General features: G+C 36.6%; 1 protein-coding gene across 1 annotated transcript in view; it reads left to right on the top strand.

The window, feature by feature from the left end:
- TMTC2 (transmembrane O-mannosyltransferase targeting cadherins 2) overlaps window positions 1–19,301 on the top strand; it is a 257,820-nt gene that overhangs the window by 222,009 nt on the left and 16,510 nt on the right. The window contains exons 10-11 of the mRNA XM_069773740.1: window positions 6,314–6,428; window positions 13,533–13,596. Coding sequence (XP_069629841.1) covers window positions 6,314–6,428; window positions 13,533–13,596 — 179 coding nt within the window. The remainder of the gene's footprint in view (window positions 1–6,313; window positions 6,429–13,532; window positions 13,597–19,301) is intronic.

The following is a 19,301-nucleotide window of genomic DNA, read 5'->3' as shown; positions in this document are numbered from 1 at the left end:
TGAAACTCTTAAAGGAAACAGTTACATTAGGTCATGTCTGTTGACTTGGCATCTTGCAACATTGATTCATCACCTGAAAAAGCTTTGGAAATCAACTCCAAGGCAAGGTCTCTCCTCTCACTTCTTCCACAGAATGCTATTGAAATTTTCCATTCAGAAATCTCTGGTTGCATCTGCTCTTTTGCTCTGCATTGCTACAGCAGAGTTGAAGTTCATGATGACTTCAGTGGTGGTTCTGCTCATGCCGGTGAGAATGTATTTCAGTTCTCAAGACATGATCTTGTAGCCTTACTGTGTGCTTCAAAGACACGACACAATGCATTGGGTCAGCCAGAACCTGATTCCTCTTCTGGTTTCTGTTGAAACTTGAAATGCTTTGAAAGCACCAACAAATATTCAGCTTCAAATCCTCGATGTTGAATGTGCTGAAAGAACTTCTAGTGAAGTTTATTATAAGCAGATTTGACAGTTGAGTCTATGGTCTTGGTATTAGCCACTGTTCATGTTAATATAGTTGTTTAAGTTGCTGCCATGGAAGGAGAAAACTCTTTTGAAGAGGATAAGATGCAGAAGACTTGGTGACAAATGTATATTAAAAGAAGCAAATGCTAACTATTCCCTATTATGGTGGGATTAGAAATTTTTTTCCTTCTTATTCAGAAGGTAGTTTACTCAGTTTTGCTTGGATTACTAAAGATATCGGAACACAAGTGTAAGTCATTGATGTTTGAGTAAGTGCAGAACCAACAGCACTCCAAGAACATTCAGTATGGTTCTTTTCAAAAGCAGCAGTAGAAAGATCAGCTATTTCAGAAACCTTCTCTGTTCTGGTACAAAGTACCTTTGAATGTTTGCCAGTGAGCAAAAGCGAGAGGACATTTCAATTAAAGAAAGATTGGTGCAACTTGCACTTCTATCTAGTAAAATAAAAGCTCACAGTGCCTGTAGGGAATAGTTGAGCCCATTCTAGAGGAAGGCACTAATGCCTTTGTGCTCTGAACATAAAAGGTTGTTACACACAGGCATATCCCAACCAATTAATACTTTTCATATTACAATAAAGCAGCAGAACTACCAATTCAGATGTATGGCTTTTAAACTGGTGTTGGCACATGTCTTAACAAAATGCTTGACAAATGTCTGTGATAATTTTAGAGAGAAAATTATACAGGATAGAGAGCTGTGTGCTTTCATCTCTAGATGAATATTTGTTTAAAATTTTGACAGAAGATGAAAATAAGTTGTTTTTTTCAACTCCTAGGAACTGGAAATTTTTTGTTGTTGTTTAAATTAGGTATATACTTTTATCTTACTTTTCAGTAGATTGCATATATTGCCTCCAAAATTTTTGGTCAAATATAGACTCAAAACCACTGTTGACGATTTGCAAGAAAAAGTAAGTTTGAACAAGACTGTAGGTACAGAATGTGTCAGCTTTTATGCTATTTCTGATGCTTAGGTATCTTAGTTTAGGGGAAAATGACTAAGAGGATAAGGAAGTATCAAATCAGTTCTCTGCTGCCAAAGGTCTTTAAAAACTCTTGGCTACACATTTACACTCAGCTCTGCGCTCTCTAGCAAGAAAGGTGTAAGATTCTATTAAAAAAAGTAACGTTGTTCTAGGCAAAGAACAGTGATGTTGAAGGTCACACCTGAACCTGGACTGTGGATTTCCCACTCCCATTTTAGAAGAACAGTAATGAGAAATATGTTTTCCTCGAAGAAGGAAAATCTGGGATTCAGAGCTTCTAGAAGGCAGTTTTCTCAAAAGCTGGTTCTGATTCCAAAAAACAATCAGGGTACTATAATTTATGTAGTTGGCAAGAGTCGGAGTCGTGACACCTGCAACAAGAAAGCTCTGTATGTGATATTGGGCAGTGTCTCATAAATCATGTGGTTTGCCAGCTACCTGTCAGAGGAGAAAATCCTGCATGTAAATTTAGACCCACACAAGTGGTTCCTGGATCCAGGGGCTTGTGGATCAGACCTTCCGATCCACCTTCAACACCTTACCAATATACTCTGCCCTGCTAGTGCTCTTCTCTTGGGAAAACACATCTTTACGGCTTTGACAGGAATAGTTCAGAATTCTGATTTTTAATGAAGGAAGTGCAGCAGTAAACTGCCAATCCACTTCATTCTTGTATGAATTTAGTATATCATATTAAAAGGAATGGCGGCTAATGTTTTCAAAATGGGATATCTTTACTTAGGTGCTTTTAAATTAAATTTAGATGTGTGAATAAAATTAGTCTGCCTTTTAGGAGAACTTGGCAAATCAATTCTCAACTGAAAGTTTCCACCTAGTACTGGCTCTGGCTGGGATAGAGTTAACTTTCTTCATAGCAGCCTGGATGATGCAGTGTTTTGGATTTGTGGCTAAAACCACCCTGATAACACACCAGTGTTTTGGCCGTTGCTGAATGGTGCTTAAACAGTGTCAAGGCTTTCTCTTTTTCCCACTCTGCCCCCTCAGCGAGTGGGCTGGGGCTGGGGAGGGGACACAGCTTGGACAGCTGACCCGAGCTGGCCAAGGGGATATGCCAGACCGTATAGCGTCATGTTCAGCAATAAAAACTGGGGTAGAGGAAGAAGAGGGGTTTTGGCTTCTGAGGTGGCCTTTGTTTGGAGGCTGGCTGGGCATCAGTCTGCATGTGAGAAGTGGTGAGCCATTTCCTTCATTTCACTGGGTTTTGGGGGGGGTGTGGGGGGTGTTCTTTTCTTCATCTATTAAACTGTCTTGACCCACAAGTTTTCTTCCTTTTGTTCTTCCTACTTTCTCCCCTCACCCTGCTGGGGGCGGGGGGAGCGAGCGGCTGCATGAGTGCGTGGATGCTGGCAGGGGACAACCCACCACACAGCTGTACACTCAGGTATTGACTTTTCCACTAGATTGAGAAGGTAGCTGTCAACTATATTTATAGTCCATCCAATTAAGGAAATGCTTAATCAGCAGCCTCTGATTAAATCACCTCTATTTAGGCAATGAATAAGGCAGTTGTGGGGTGTTCCCCTTTCCTGCTTGCAGTCAGTATTCTGTAAGGGTTTGGGTGTAAAGGATGCTACACTTGGTTTTAGGAGGGTGCTATGCATCTTCTGCTACCTACCCACTCAGCCTGAGTTATTAACACTCTTACTACCACCTCCCGGACAGGGGAGAGACTTGTTTATGGTAATGCACAGTCCTAGAATTTTCTTTTCTAAAGAACTAAAAGTTTTACTCGGACTTGGTTGGTGTCATGCAGTACTTGCAGTTGGGTTTAGTTACCTTTGGTAGTCCTGTAATAAAGGTAATCCTTTAATATGTTATATAAAATAATAATCCTATTATAGAGACACTTTTTAGAGACCTAGTAGTAAATGCAGAGTGAATTCTGGTTTTAACAATTTAAAACATTAGTTTAGAGTTGTTGCTGACATTTTTGATGTGTCCATGTAGACTAATGGAATGTATGCAGCCAAAGTCCTAGAAAAACAATTAATAAAAATGAGCTTTTAACTAGAGCATTTAGCAGTGCACTTGCTTTTCAGTAAATGTATAGAATGTTGTCCTGTTCTAAGTTAGACTTCTTGTAGAAATTTAAACCATGTATAAATTTTATAATATCTTCAGTATATGTTGATCTCATGGACCTCTTAAAGAGCTAAGAATTAACCTAGTGTGTTGCTTAAGAGCACCAGTAAACCACTAGTATTGGTTTGAAATGGTTTCCCATAATGTTATATTTTTAGAAATTACGTGGATGAAGTGCAAGTATTTTACTGTTTAATGAAATGAATCTAAAGTCAAGAAATTTGTTGATTATGTCACGTGAAGTAGAACGTATCAGTTACATTTGATTACATTAGGGGTGGCTATAAATATACCATAACATCTCTGTTGAGCTACAGTGTTAAATGTTTCATACAGAAAACTAGATGTTTCTAAAGACCTGTCTCTAAAAAACCTTGAGTAATTTTTATTGAATACAATGAGAGGGTTTTTCTCCTATGTAACTAATTAGCTTAGCAACCAGTTGACATTATTTTTAAATTCTAAGCTGCAAAATATTTTTCCTAAATTAAATGTATAATTTTTTTTGAGAATGATCTTGAATGGTCACTGTGTCTTGAAATCTAAAAGGTTATGTCCTCTTTCTTCCCCCTGGCTGGATGTATCAATAGTACATTCAGTTACTAGTGTCTCATTCTGCTAATCCAGTGCTTTCGTTAGCAAAAGAACCTTAATATTAACAGTTTAGGGCTGGTTTGCTTTAGCACGGACCTAAAGATTAGGGATACTGGTTTAGTTCATTTGTTGGAAGAGAATTGGATTACTAGGTGATCAAGCTTGTTTCAAAGATTTTTCTTTAAAGAAAATAGGTATTCAGCGTAAATCAAGAGATATGAACTGCCTGCTGTAGTTGGTAGATTTACTTGTCTGAGAATTTTCGGATTCATATCTGAGTTTGTCCTGCTATATATAAGGCATACTCTGGTATGGTACCCAAAAGAAAAAAAGACAAAAAAAGAAAGCAAACTTGTAGCTTTTGTCAATATTTATCTTTTTTCCCCATCATAAGAGACTTCCATTAATGGCTCAAGCAGTGGTTTCTAATTCTGAAAATAAATTAATTTCTTGTGATCCAAGCTGTTCTCAAACTATGTTTTCTTTTTAGGCTTTTCTCTCTTTTTATTTATTTATTTACTTATTGTTCTGTGTGAGAAAGCTTTTTTGGAAATCATCTGCTTCTGGACACGATGAACACAAAGCATCATAATGCATGAAAGGATGGCACGTATTAGAGTATGGATGTAACTAAGCAAGCAAACCTTATGCTATGAATGCAGAAAGGCACCTGAATGTTTTTACAAGATTTTTGCAGAGCTGAATAACTAAGATATAGATGACTGTCTGAGTAAATAATCTTCCATCTCTTGCTAAGTTGAAATGTATCCACAGAGAAAGCAAAAAGCTAGGAAAGCTGTCTTTCATCACTTTTTGTATTGAGATAATTCCTTCTGTGAACGTGTTCATTGTACCAAAGCATTGCTGGATTCACTGTGCCCCTACAGACCTTGCTAGCTCTGGTTAAGTGGATTTTCTTCATAAGTGTATAGTGAGCATGTAAGTAACGGGTAATGTATGAGGAGAGGAGGCAAGAAAAAAAGAAAATCCTTCGCCATGAGAGGACATAATTTGCTCTTGGCATATTGTTCCTGAAGAGGCTTGTGGCCAGTGATGGCTTGGTGGACTTTTGGTTGAGTGATCTCACTTTACAAAGTAAGATAAAAAAGGAAGGATGGGATGCTGGAATGTATAATCACCATACTTTAAGACAGCTTTTCCAAATACAAAGTTACGTAGACACAGTCTAGACAGCTGAAACCCTTTGAAAAGTCCTTGATCCAAAAATAACACATTTTACAAATTAGGTGTGAAAAAGTCATTAAAAGGAGCAGAAATAAGGTGGTTTGAGTACCTTCCAAAAAGTTTTTTTTCCTCTTCCTCAAAGGAAAACTCATTTTTATAGAGTTGTACTAGTTGTTACGTGTTTGGTTTTGAAACTACTGTACTTTAGTTAAAGTTTGGTTAATGCTAAATTGTTCATTCTTTTCAGTTTTAACTTGGTTTAGTGATTATGATAATGTCATTTGTAAAAATTCAGTCACTTCAGTTTAGCCATCTTCTGATTTTTTTATGTGAAAGGTAAGTATTATGTAGGAAACTTCTAAAAAGCTACCTGTTGTGATTCTCTTAGTGTTACTGAAATATGTAATAAAATACCAGTTCATCAAGGTATACATATATAATCATTTTAAAGCAAAGTATCATTTATTATAATTCTAAAGCTGAAGAAATATGTTTGCATGTGTGTGTATATATATATTCTTATGTGATTTTGCATATGCTTTTAAAATGGGAATATATTTCATCTACAGATGCTATTTTATTTTATTTTATTTAGTTTTGAGGAATTGAAGATCAGTGTATAAGCAGAAGGGCAAGTTCTTAAATGGCGGGCTTCTGGGGGACTGGAGTAGTGTTTCTTGATGGCTGAGTTTTACTCTATCATTCTCACTACTCATAAATATGTTCTGCAAGTATTGCAGTTGGTTATCACCTGTTATATTTACTGCAATTTTTTTTCTGTACTTACTACATTTTAACGATAGTGAAATATGGAGTAGATCAACAAATAACTAAACATTGAATCTGAGACATCTGGTTTTGGTTTGGGTTTTTTTTGTAATTCCTTTTCCTAACTATATTGTCTGAAGTATTATCCATCAGTTGTTTGCTGTGGGCTCATGTTCATGTACTCCATTGCAGGTCAGTTCCTCCTAGAAGAATCCCGTCTGATAGAAGCAGCTGAGATGGCAAAAAAAGCAGCTGAACTTGATCATACAGAATTTGATGTTGTTTTCAACGCAGCCCATATGCTCAGGTTAGTGCTTTTACAGCTGCCTTACTTGATTTTTGTCCCTTCTTTTGGAGGAAAAAAGTCTTTACAGCCTTTGCTTACACAGGGTTCTTTTTAAAGCCCAGCAACTCTTTTGAATAATTCAATATTGCTAATAAGATAAAAAGAATTGGAGTGAAACTGTTGCAAGATTTAGCGCTTTCTATTTCTAATTTTCTACGCATTATCTCATAATTTCTTACCTTTAAAACTTCTGTTGTTCACAAGCAGGTAATCCTTTTTGTGTGCATACAAGAACAAGTGTTTCTTTTGTGAAGAACCTTCTGCAGGATTCCCCTCACCTGATTTTTAAAAATTTAGGATGCATAGCAACTGAAAATAATAGACCATATTTCTGATCTGGATGTAATTAGACAATATTGAAAATACCACATTTTGTGTTAATATCAGCAGGGAACACTACGATAATTAGAAATCTAAATATTCCTAGGCTAATGATGACTTTGAGACTCATAGGAGCACTTAGTGATATTATCAGAATCTGTGATTTAAAATGTAGTCTTATATTTAATTCTGTTCTCCTATCTGAATAGAATAAAATTTTAGACTTCTTTTTTTCCTTTTAAAGCTGTCAGACCTGGATATTCAGTAACATTAAGCTTCTGCTTGAACATTATCATTAAACTCGCATTACCGTAATAGGTATCCTCCATGCTTAATTCTAGGATAACTATCTAATTATTGTCTATTGTCCGCTTAACAGCTATGAGGATACTTGATTTCATTTAGATTATATCTATGCTTAGAAAATGCATGAAAAAGGAAATAAAAAATATACTTCATTAGCACAAAACAGTTATTGAGATTATTTCTCTGATGAAGATATCTCACTTGGCTGTTTATACTTTTAACATTTAGAATACGAAATGAAAGAAAAAGAAAATGGTATTAAAGAGAATGTAGAATCGGCTTCAGCCAAGTTTCAGACCTGTGTTTCAGAATTGAAGGTTTCTATGCCAGGACTTTGAAATAAAACCCAAAACACCCTTTGAGAAATAACTCTCACAGCTTGTAGATTAGAAAGGAAACCAAGACAAATGGTTCACTCGTAGATAATAGTTTGACCTGCCACAGGTGTATGAGCTATTTTAAAGAGCCTTCTCTTCCTCCTGTTTTTTCTGAACGATATCTCTCAAGATAGAATTCAGTAATTTGAAACATTTAGATTAATGCAACAACTTCACCGACAGAAGCATAGCAAGTTAGGCATGAAAGCTGAATCCAGAAGGGTGTGGAGTGTGTCAGACTCCCAGTTTCAGTGAATATTTTGTGGAAGATGGTTTAACGGTGTGCTTGTGAGTATTTTAAAATGTGGTGGTGTAGATCAATACTATTTTGGGAATAGGTTTAATAAATCTTTTACTTTCTCTGTGAGCACCGAGTGAAGCATCCCAGGTCTTGAAGGCACATGTCTTTACATCGGGATATGAGTATTTTTTCACTCTCAGAATAAGAGCCATGCTGCTGTACTGTACATCAGCCATGGTTACCCTACTTGATCTGGTTGGGAGTGGACACTTTTGGGGAGGTTTTGACCAACATTAAGCTCAGTGATTCCTAACTGAATTTTCTATTTTAGCTGTAAGCAAAAAACCAAAACCTTTAAAAGAAAAGAAAACCCACCAAACCAAAACCCTTAAAAACAGACAAAAAAAAGCCTGGTGGTTTAGTTTAGCTAGAATCCAACTGTGGTCCTTTGGGATACCCAGTTGGTTTAATTTTTCACTTAAATACTCAGCTTTCTTTGTGGAAGATTGTAATATCTTCCTAATATGCTCTGGGAGTCTAAAGTGGTCTGGAAGATTAGCAAGAGTCGGGGTGGCAAAGTTAAATTCAGTGCTGCCAAGTATTTGCTTAAAACCGCATGTGTTATGATCTGACTGATTTTTGCTAAAAGGTTATGATTCTGTTGTCTGCCTTTGTTCATTGCTTTACTTAGCAATTTATTCAATGTATTGCTTATATTATAGCTGTTGGACAAGGGGAATGTATATTCCTATACTAGGATGGAGCAGCTACAAATCCATCATGAGTCTGTGGGACTTCAGAAGCAGCTGATTTTTGGGATATTTAGAATGATGGAGAGCTGAGGTGATTACAAGAGGAAAGCAGATACCAAGATACAAAGCAGGAAGGAAAGAAGGAAGTGCTCAGACTGGCATAGAATGACACAGCTGGAAACTGTGGATGCTAAAGACAGTCATAAACGAAAGGCTGAAATTACTAAATATCATAGTTTCATGTAGGTGACCAACTGCTCTTTAGGTACCGTAGAGAGCTATAAAAACTGACTAGCAAGTGAGTAAGAATTTTGAATGGACTGCACAGCTGTGAGGTAGGAAATACATTATAGAAGTTCACAGGGCATGGAAGTGAATTGACTGTTGTGAGAGAGAAAGGATAAATTTTAAAGATGTGTTGTGGACTAAGAGACAGAAATTGATATTAATGTGGGTGATGCAAGGTGTCCAAAATGACTGGGAGGTAATAACAGCAACTTGGAAAATTCTAATATTTTTTTTCAGACCAAATATTCTACCCAGTGATGTACTCTTGAATTAGAAAGGAATCATCTTTCCCTCCTGTCATACTCCTGTTCCCACCATTAGCCTAAGGAGTGTCATGAGATTCAGAAACATGTAGACATTTCTTCAGGATTGCAGGCAAATTCTTTCAAATTTGGGTTACAGCTGCTTTGAATGGAAAATTATCACAACATTCCCTCCAAGTCCAATTTATTTTTCTACTCTGGTGCTAAAATATTTTCCTTTTTTTTAACCCCTTTACTCTCTGAGAAAAATGTTTAAATTCAAATGCAACCTAAATAAAAACTAACCAGTTTTGAAAAGTTTGAACTGGAATGCTGCGGGTTATCTTTTTTAAATTTGCAACAGAATTGTTCACTGTGTCCAAATGCAGTAGCTTTATTTATAGGTAGCCTGTTCTCAGTTTAGCAGTCACAAGAAAGACTTCTGCTCCTTCTGTCAGGTATTTTAACACTGTTTTCTTCCTCTTTTTGTGACTAAATCTGGAGCTGAAGTCAAGAAAAAAAAAGCTGAGTTAGTTCTGTTTGTGTTATTGAGAGACCTCCCTGTTGCTAATTACACACAGTTATTAATTTTTTGCCTTGATAACTTTTGTAGGATCCTGATAATGTAATGCCAGATGAATCAAGTCATCTGTAATGGGGTAAGATGTGGGATGAATGTAATTAATTTCTCTGCAGCAGTCTGGTAACTTTTAACTTGCATAGCGCCTGCCTGTAAAATTTGTTTTCTCAACAAATTTGTTTTCCAGACAGCTTCATTCAAGGGTCATGTAGCTGTTTGGGTGGTTTTTCTTAAAACAGTTACTGGTCATGTGTTTTACTTTCGTAGTATTTGCTATGCTTTTGCTTATAGCAGTTTTGAAGCCTTTCAGAAAACCTAGATACATTTTAATGGAATGTAGTGAAGCGTGTATTTGTAATGCCGTATGGTGGCTGTAGCTTCAGTGACTGAGTCAGGTATTAACAGCGCCGAGGTTCACTTTGTAGTTGCACACTGAGGTGAGCTGCCATGAGACAGGTTTCCTGTGATCTGGGGGATGATTACTTTTAGGATGAGGAATGGCAGTGTGGTGATACCGCTGTGCTAATTAGAAACAGGGAAGGAGCTTCATGTTGTCTCCAAATGAAAACAAGCGTAAGAAGAGCTTTACTTAAAAGCACATTTTGTAGGAATAACTGTTTTTTTCACGCTTCTGTAAGTGGGTTGTTCTGGGAAACACTTGTGTGAAGTTATAGCATGTTTATTGGCTATTTGAAAACAGAAGTCTAAATTAGAGCAATACTAGATGACATGGTCTTTGTTTTTCAGTGCATATCTGTGAGAGTGTTTTGGCTCTCCAAAGTAAACTGACTGTTTGAACACAAAGTGTAGTTGCTGGCATGGTCTCCTAGGCACAAGTTCACCCTATGTTATTGTCTAAACAGATTTTATTAATTCTTTAATTACTGTCCATGTGATTAAATATATATATGTAGGTATGGCTAAACATATAGTCTATGTACATTTTGTAACTATAAATCTATGTAAATTTTATAAACAAAAGATGCAGATGAAGGATTACATGTATGGAATCTGATAATGATTTTTGTTGCAACACAAAAAGGTCCATTAAGAATGCCAAGTACTGACACTCAGTATTTTAAAATAGGAATCTCCTTGAAGAAAACTTCTTTATAGCTGGAGTGACATACATGATTTCACTTTAAAAAAAAAAAAATCAACAGTCCAAAGCCTTATACCAAGCAATAGGCAGGTTAAAAATAACCCTTTCCCATTCACGTGTTTATGTATCTAAACCAGTCAGCATTGCTGGTGTTTGTCTCTTAAAGCAGTATTTTTTCCAGTGATCAACATAAAGATTCAAAATGAATCCAAGCTGAATATAACTGGGTGTCAGGAGAACCTAAGAGCGATGTATTGTCAAGCACATTTCTGAGGTGTCACTGGCAGTCAGCTGGAACAAAATGTAGGGAACTGGTGGCTCTGGAGGCTCAGATCAAGAGATACAGGAGAATAAAAAGAGGAGACATTTTTGTGGCTTAAAATAAGATTGAATGCTAGGTGTTAATGGGGGAAATCAGACATGTTTTCAAGGTCAGTCTTCATGAAAAGATTTAGGATAGAGGTTGAAATGTATCTCGTAACTATGAAAAGGACTCTGTCTTCCGAACTTCTCCTTGCTTCCTTTCCTTCCTTTCTGTTTTATTATCAACACTTTATCTAATGGTTTACTCTAATGTGAATTATGTTTCCTTTAGTAGTGTCCTTCCATTGTTTGACGTTGATCCAGAGCCCTTTACTGCTCAGTGGCATAGGGTTACTGCAATTTCCTACCTCTGTGCCTTTAATTTTTCTCAAGGGAAAGACATTCCAGGGCTTAACATAATGAATTTCTAGTTTAGATTTCCAGTGAAAATGGGAACCAGAATTCTGCTGTATCTGAACTAAAGGAACTGTTGCTGAATGTCTCCGAAATGGAACTGGCATTTTCCTGACCAGATTAGTGTGGTGTGCATTCATTTCTTTAAGCCGTTTTTAATGGAGAACTATAAATTCAAACTGATTTCAACTTCAGAATTAATGATCCATGTTTCAAGATGTACATGTGGGAGGAAAGCAAGCCATGTATTTCCACTGGGCTAAAAGAGGACAGGATTTTAATCTGTTCCACGTTCACATGCCAACAACACTTTTTGGAGGTGAAGTACTGTCTGTATCTGCCTCCTGAGCCAGGCACCTTGTTTATCCTACCGAATTTCACCAAGTTCAGAAATGCTGTTTCCTGACAGTTTTGTGCAAACAAGAAAAAAAAAAAACCAACCTCTGTGACATGTTTCATTTTACATGCCCTGTAGTAAATCCTGAAATTCGGAAGTGTGAGATTTTTTTTTTTCAGTCGTTTCAAGTGTTACTAATGACCATCAGGAGTGATTCAGAAGCAGGTTAAATGAGTATTTTTAGACATTCAATCGTTTCTAACCACTGCAACCACTGAGTTGATGATACATGCGCCACATAATTTAAAACAGTTAACAGGTATAAACCAGGTTCTACTTGGCAAATTGTTAGTCAGGAAGTGGTTTCAGCTCGCACGTGAATTATGTGAGAAACTTCAAAGGGATTATCCTTCCTCCCTTTCTCCTCCTAAGACCAATAACTGTCAAAATGTGTTGATTTGGATTAATTGCCTATCAAGTATTATGTGGCTAATGTTTAAAATTCGGGTGGATGGGAACATAAAATTAGAACACAGTTTGATCACTGAATAACAAAGCATGTAAAAGCTCATATAATGAACAAAGTAAAATCTCCAGATACAAGTGCTCAGTTGATTGATACTGTTTGAACTAGTAACTGTTCTTGGAAGCAGAAGAAAAAGGAAAAAAAAACCAACAACAATCAACCCTACTCAGTGTTATCAGTGTTTTCTAATTTTCCCATTTTGTATCACAGAAATGTATCTGTAATCACATAACAAATACTCATATGCTGAAGATCTCCTGTCCTAACCTTTCTATGAAGGGACCTAACTCTTCACAGAAAAAAAAGCAAATAGCTTCAGCAGAAGATATGTAGCCTGCCTGATAGTCCTGCTTGGTTGTTCTTACATATTTGTCATCTTTCTTGTGACATGTACATGATCAACTGATATTCATTGGGCCAGTAGCCAAAATGAATAGCTGCAGGGAAATTAAGAAGGTGGAGACAAAAGGAGAAGAAAGGTGTTTGAGAGAAGAGGTAAAAAGGGCCTGCTGAGACAAAAAAGTGTTTGGATTTCTTTGGCAACTTATTGCATTTGAATTTGAAGGCATTAAACTAAAAACTCGGGAGAAGAAATAGAAATTAAACTACTAGGAGAATGTAGATGCCATCTATATTAGTAGGGAAAAGAAAAAGAGGTAAACTGATAGTGCTTCAAGTACCCAGAAGCTCATCTTGTTCCCCTGGGATATGAGATCTAAGCTTAAATCCCCTCTCAGATTGATGTGAGTAAATGTTGAAATCAGAACATTCTTTTTTGAATTAATTCCCTGAATCAGGAAACCTATTTTTGAGAAATCATTGTATTCTCTGATTATTATTTTTTTTTCTATAATGATAGTGGTTTTGGGGAGGCACAAAGAAAGGAACTGCATTATTGTATAATCTACAGCTTCATACTTTAAAGTATGGCTAATGACAAAAAACAAGCCAGATTTTCCTCTGGTGAAGACTGGCACATCTCTGGTTTTGCCTCAGATGAGTGTTTGGCCTTCTGTGTTTCTCTCCAGTATGTACTAATACCATTTCAGAACTAAAAAGAAAATAAGGTACGCAAACAAGATTTGTGATAACGGACATTCTGAACTATAAAAAAATCTTTTAGATTGACATTTTTTTGCATTTGTTAGGGTAATATCCTTAAACAGTGGGGACTAGTTGCGGTATTTTGTTTTTAGCTACGCTGCTTTAGATATGGTTTCTTTTTTAACCCAAGGAAAATGAGGTGTAACTATATTGTTTTTTCCTGTCCTGATAGACAAGCCAGTCTCAATGAAGAAGCCGAGAAGTATTACGAAATGGCAGCAGGATTAAGACCTAATGTAAGTACCTTCTTAATGATGTCCATTATTTAAGTTGATGAACTTGCTACAGTGCTGAACCCTTTGTGTCGAGGAGAAACTTCTTGCTGGAGCATTTGATCTCTCAGCCTATGTTATATATGTTCTTTTAATGGTTAATTATTGGATAGTCAGATAAAGCTGTTCATTTGTCAAACCAATCGCTATACTTTCAAGTTACCTCAGTGAAGTGTTCTAGCAACAAGTCTCACTTGGCTAACATACCTGGAAAAGATTTCTAGATTTAGATTTATATATCTGCCTTTAAATATGTTAAGTTTGGAAAGCTCTCCTAATTCCATCTATTTTCACTAGTAAAAGAGAATGAAAGGCTATTCTGTGATCCACTGTTTAAGGCATTTTAAATAACACATTTATCCCTTTTCCTCTGTCATGAACTTCTGGCATACATTGTTTTCAAAAAACTTGAAGATTATATTACCTCAGAGGTAAATACCTGTGAGGTTGTTGTATATTGGGAAAGAAATGCTTATTCCTTGAAGCAGAAATATGTAGGAGTATGTGACAGACCCTTTTTAAAAAGAAAATCTCATTTCCAATTTTATTGCATCAGGAACTAAAGAAATAAAATATTTTCTTTTTACCATTTTTTCTCAATGTTATATTTCTTTTCAATTACCTTCACATTTTGGGGAAAAAACATTCATGAATATAAATGGAACAGAATTTATTTTAAATACCTAATACTTTGTCTATGGAATAAATCAAATATAGAACACATTCCTGTCACAGAAGTGTCTAGTGTCAAATTTAAGGATACAAGTTAGCAATTTCAGTCAAAAAAAAAAAAAAAAGAAAAAAGAAAAAGCCCAAGTAAAAAAAAATACAGGCTTAAAACAAGAGTTTTCAGACTTAAGAATCAAAAGCACCACCAGCTAAGACTCAAAACAAGCTAACAAAATATAATCCAAGAAAACCAAAATAACTTATTCATATGAAATTACACCCTTTCGCACCATCTCTTAAAAGACCCTCTCCAAAATGTATGTATTTCTTTAATTCATACTTTGCGAGGTAGCAGTTCAGACTTTGTGATTCCTTATGCTTTCAGATGCAAGACTGTTTTTTTCTGAGTGGGTACTTTAATGTTGAAAGAATAGTCTCAGTTGCTTCAAAGTTGGTACACTTCCTCTTCTCTTTTCTGTGGTTCATTGTACTCTCAAAATGTTTCTTAGAAACTCAGAAATATATTTATTCGTATATAACCATATATGAATATGATTATATGTGTGAGGTTTCTCAGAGAGCCTTGGAAATAACTAGGGCTTCTAGCTCATGGCAGTGGTACTATAAAAGTTAAGTATTTCTAGGTATTGCTGACAAGCTTTACATGTTAAGACCAAAGTATCTTTTTTGCAGGATAAGATCATCGGAACGGTTTATTATAGCAACTTGCTTCTAACTTTGATTAGTTTAAGTTAAAATCTAATAGGTACTACTGTTCAGCTTTCTTTAAGATTTAATTTCACTTTTATGTTCAAGGTGATAAAGTTTAACTTTCTAGCTAAGCATAGTATGCATATGGTTCGTGACTTTTTAAAAATATTTTAATGATCCAGAGTGGGAAAGTTGTATCCATTTTCACTGCCAGCATCAGCTGACGACTGTACAAGGGCAATCTCTCAAGAATGACAATAAAAACAGAAGTAGTCATGCATATCTTTTTTCTTATTATTAACTCTCAAATTTACCATAGTAGTTTCAGGGTGGGAGGAAAAGCAGCCACTCGAGGAGGTTTCCTAGGTTGTAAGCAATATAAGGCAGTCATGGTAAGACAGAAGCTCCGGATCTTTCCAAAGGAGTAGGGAGTGCAAATGAGTGAAAACCTGTGTACTTCATAGCTGCATCTGTACTGGTAAATGAAATGTGCCCAGGATGACTCTCCAGTGTTGATCCAAACAGCTTCTCAGAGTGTGCCCAGGTACTGTCTGAGAGCCTGCAGTGGCCCAGTCCAGAGCTGCGTAGGAACCCTCCTCACAGCTAGAAAATGCCCACGGTTTAACTTCTTATTTGGGGTATAGCCTGTGTATCCTCTCACTGTCTTATGAATATGCAGGATCAGCAAAATTATGTGAGTCAAGATGCTAAAGAAATATCCTTAAGCAAAATACAGTGCTGAAGGATTTTCATTTTATTTTTTTTGTATTGATCGCTAATGATCTAGAAACTCTTCTTTGTAGAAAATTCAAAATACTAGATGTATGAATGTGACATAATGTACATGCATACATACAGTTCCACATATATACTCATATCTGTATGTATATTTCTGTGCACCTGTTTAATGATAATTGCCAAGAGGTCTGTTCCCAAATTCCCTCTCAGTGAGAATACTGTAGTAGCGCTGAAGTCTCATTCTGTGCAGTGGATCAGCCTTGTTCCTAGAACAATTAAGTGCTAAGAGCATCTGTTTAACAAGAACCTTCCCCCTTCTGGTGCTTGAGACGGTACCTGTTGACATTAGTGAATTATGGATCAGGATCCCAAGTAAACTCTGCTTTCTTTTTCAGCATGATTTTTTTTCTCCTGTGATTCCCCAGTCACTCCTCCAGATCCCAAGTCGAAGATCCATTTCTCTGTTACAAATTCCTTCCTTATTCACTGTACCGAGACAACTAAATTATCAGTTATTCTTTAGAATTAAACCCATCCCTGGCTCCTGAGAGATTTTCAGCTAGTGCAGCCTGAAACAAAACTCAGATTTCCACTCTCTTGCATCCATTTCATTGCAAATATTACATATTGTGTAATATCTCTAATATCACTTCTATAAATTACCATCCTTAGCAGCAATATGTTAGTATACTACAAACTCAGTCTTTTACTGATTGTTAGCGAATTTGTCTGCTCATTGAGCTTTCATGACAATTTTGTTCTCAGCGTTCTCGCTTTGTTTTCCTTTTGCATCCCTTTCTTCGGTTTCTCAACCACTCCTGTTGCTTTTGGAATGAAGTAATACAACATAAGCAATACTTCCTCACCTGCTCCCAAACGTATAAGCCTTTTGGATCCAGAAGCTGCTCTGCTGAGCTTTTCTATGCCCCGGTCCAGTTTAAATGGCCATCTGAGTGACAACTTTCAGAGCTACTTGGTTCGCTATTTCAGTGTTTTTTCCAGACAGCAGTCTCCACTCCTGCATTTGTCTCCTAAGCAAGCCTTCTTTTATTTCAGTGTCTCGAGATTGGGGCACAACAGTGAGCAGCCCATGTGCCTTCATGTCTGAGTCACTTTCTCATTCAACTAATCCATTTTTATAAAAGTTGTGACTAAAGAGGCTAAAAACATCCCCAGAAAAATAGTATTCAGTTACAGGAGAAATGTAACTTCTCTAAAACATGCAAGCCATTGTTTTTAAGACAGCAAAGATAGATTTTATTTTTGTACTATTGGGGGTGATTCATTCATTATTGAACTAATTCAGAGAGGACTGAAAAATACGGAAAATACCATTTATTTTCTCCATGAAAAGCTTTATTAAAATTAATAAAGCATTTGCAAAACAATTATACCCAGTAAAAGAACAACTGAATACAGCGTAGGTGTGTTAAAATGTGTTTCCACATCTTGACCATCATCTTTGCTTTTGGATACACCTTCATTCTGCAGAGGGTAAAAGAATTAAAACACTTTGGTACAATAGCAGCACCAACTGAATTGCAGCTTGGGTGCAAAGAAAACACCAATTTGGCTAGTTTTATTATTCCAGATGGAGACCTAACTGTTCTCTTAATAATGTTCATGATTGGCCTTATTTACAGTAAGTGTATGTTTATCCTCTATGAAAGTAAATTCCAGTCAAATTTCAGAAGAACAGTATTTTCTGTAGAATATAGTGCTGCTGTGGAGATGGGAATCATTTGTCGTAAACTTCACTGAAGAAGCAAACATTCTCAAGATTATGTCTATTTATTTCCAAATAGGCTTCACAGAGTTGACTTTCCCCTGGAGAGCCAAGGGGAAGAGAGGAATCCAGGAAGCAGTTCAGAGAAGGAATCTACTTTTGTTTGCTATGAATCATTTCTTACAGGACTCTCTTCCTCCTTCAACTCTCTAGGTAACCTACAGAGATTAGCTTCCCTAGCCCCTGGATCTTGTTGAATACTTTCCAAAAAATGCATTCTTACATTGTGTATTTACCATGATCAAAACAAATGCATTTTAGAGCCTTCTCAGTGAGAAGCCCATATGTGTTTGTTCTCGCAATGTTGGCTCAGATGTCTGTTAATCACATTAGTCTAGTTCTAACAAATTCGGTTGCGTGAAGAAATGAAAGTGTAATTTTCTTGGACAGCAAGACATTTATGTGGTAATTATCCTGAGTGGGAGTATTGCTGAAGAAAATCTGTATTCAGAGATGGTTTCTAGGTGCCCTACATCTTGTAATATTCACAAACCAGGAAATTGTTTCAACAAGTTGTTAGGCACTCTAAAATGTGAGCTTTAAGCTCACTTTGTTGTGGAAAAAGTCAGTCATCCAGAAACTCTCTTTAAATTGGCATTCTTTACAAGAATATGAGATACCGACTTAAGCTGAAGCTTTTACTCAACTTTTAAGGCATCGTTTGTGTAATAGAGCTGCCTTTCTAATTTTTTAAGTCTGAACTTGAAGCGACCAATCGTTAAAAAGTTGCTCTAGAACCCCCACAGATGGCCAGTGGCTCTTGAGAAGAAAGGGCACTTTGAAGTGTGACCTCAAGAGTATTAAATGAAAGCGAGCTCGCTAGAGCCTTAAGACTTTGAGCCACCACCTTGAGCTGATTGGCTTAGAAGCATTCCTCAAGGAGGTGCCATGACCTGCAAGTCACCACCATCCCAAGCACATATTAGTGCTGCTCGCAATCTGGAGCTCATGACAGCTTTAAGCCCCGTGTCATCGGCACATTGTCAGAAACAGCTGTTTCCACTCTACCACTTCAAAAGGGCTTGATTAAATGTCTTACTGTAACAACATACATAAAGACACACACATAGAACGAGGGGGGAAGGAGAAATGTACCTATAAGCAAAATAAATACAATTTCCACTAGATGGTTTAATCATGATGTGGGGGACTAAACCATTTCTTGACTTCAAGGGTTTATGTAATCAGTTAACACAATATCATATTAAAAAGCAGTTTCTACAAGTGCTTCTTTTATTTTTTTTCCCCCAATGCTGGAATACAGATTTCATGTCAAAGGCTCCAGGCTTGCAATAAGCTCTACCTTGAGCTGTCTAACAGTTGAAGGAAGAATGCTGGTGATTTCCAGATAATTGACTGCATTTTTATAGCCACCTTATAGATAACATGCTTTCAGTGCCTCCTTATGGAAAGCGTTCATAATATATGGGTTTTATTCATGGCAAGACCTCTGAAAAGGAATATACTTCCGATAGTACATACATCTTTAAAAAATAAAGTAGATGTTGGATTTTGTCTTGAAACATATGTAACCAAGATCTGCTTTATTATGTATTTTTTCCTTAGGTGTTTCTGTGCCAAATTTCCCTATTTGACTTTCTCCTGAACGTTCAGTACTTCTCTCATGTAGCTTTACCAGGCTAGGAGTAATTGTGAGGGAGACGGCTTTAACACATTTTGCCAGCTTTGTTACGGGCATGTCCTGTTATTACCAGGGAGAATTTTCATGAAACTTTTAAGAGCTCCTGCTATGTTACTTCTGCTG

This window comes from Haliaeetus albicilla, chromosome 28 (genome assembly GCF_947461875.1).
Source record: "Haliaeetus albicilla chromosome 28, bHalAlb1.1, whole genome shotgun sequence".
In the NCBI taxonomy this organism is placed as follows: Eukaryota; Metazoa; Chordata; class Aves; order Accipitriformes; family Accipitridae; genus Haliaeetus; species Haliaeetus albicilla.
Note: the sequence above shows the minus strand (reverse complement) of the source record. Positions and strands in the feature narration are given on the sequence as shown.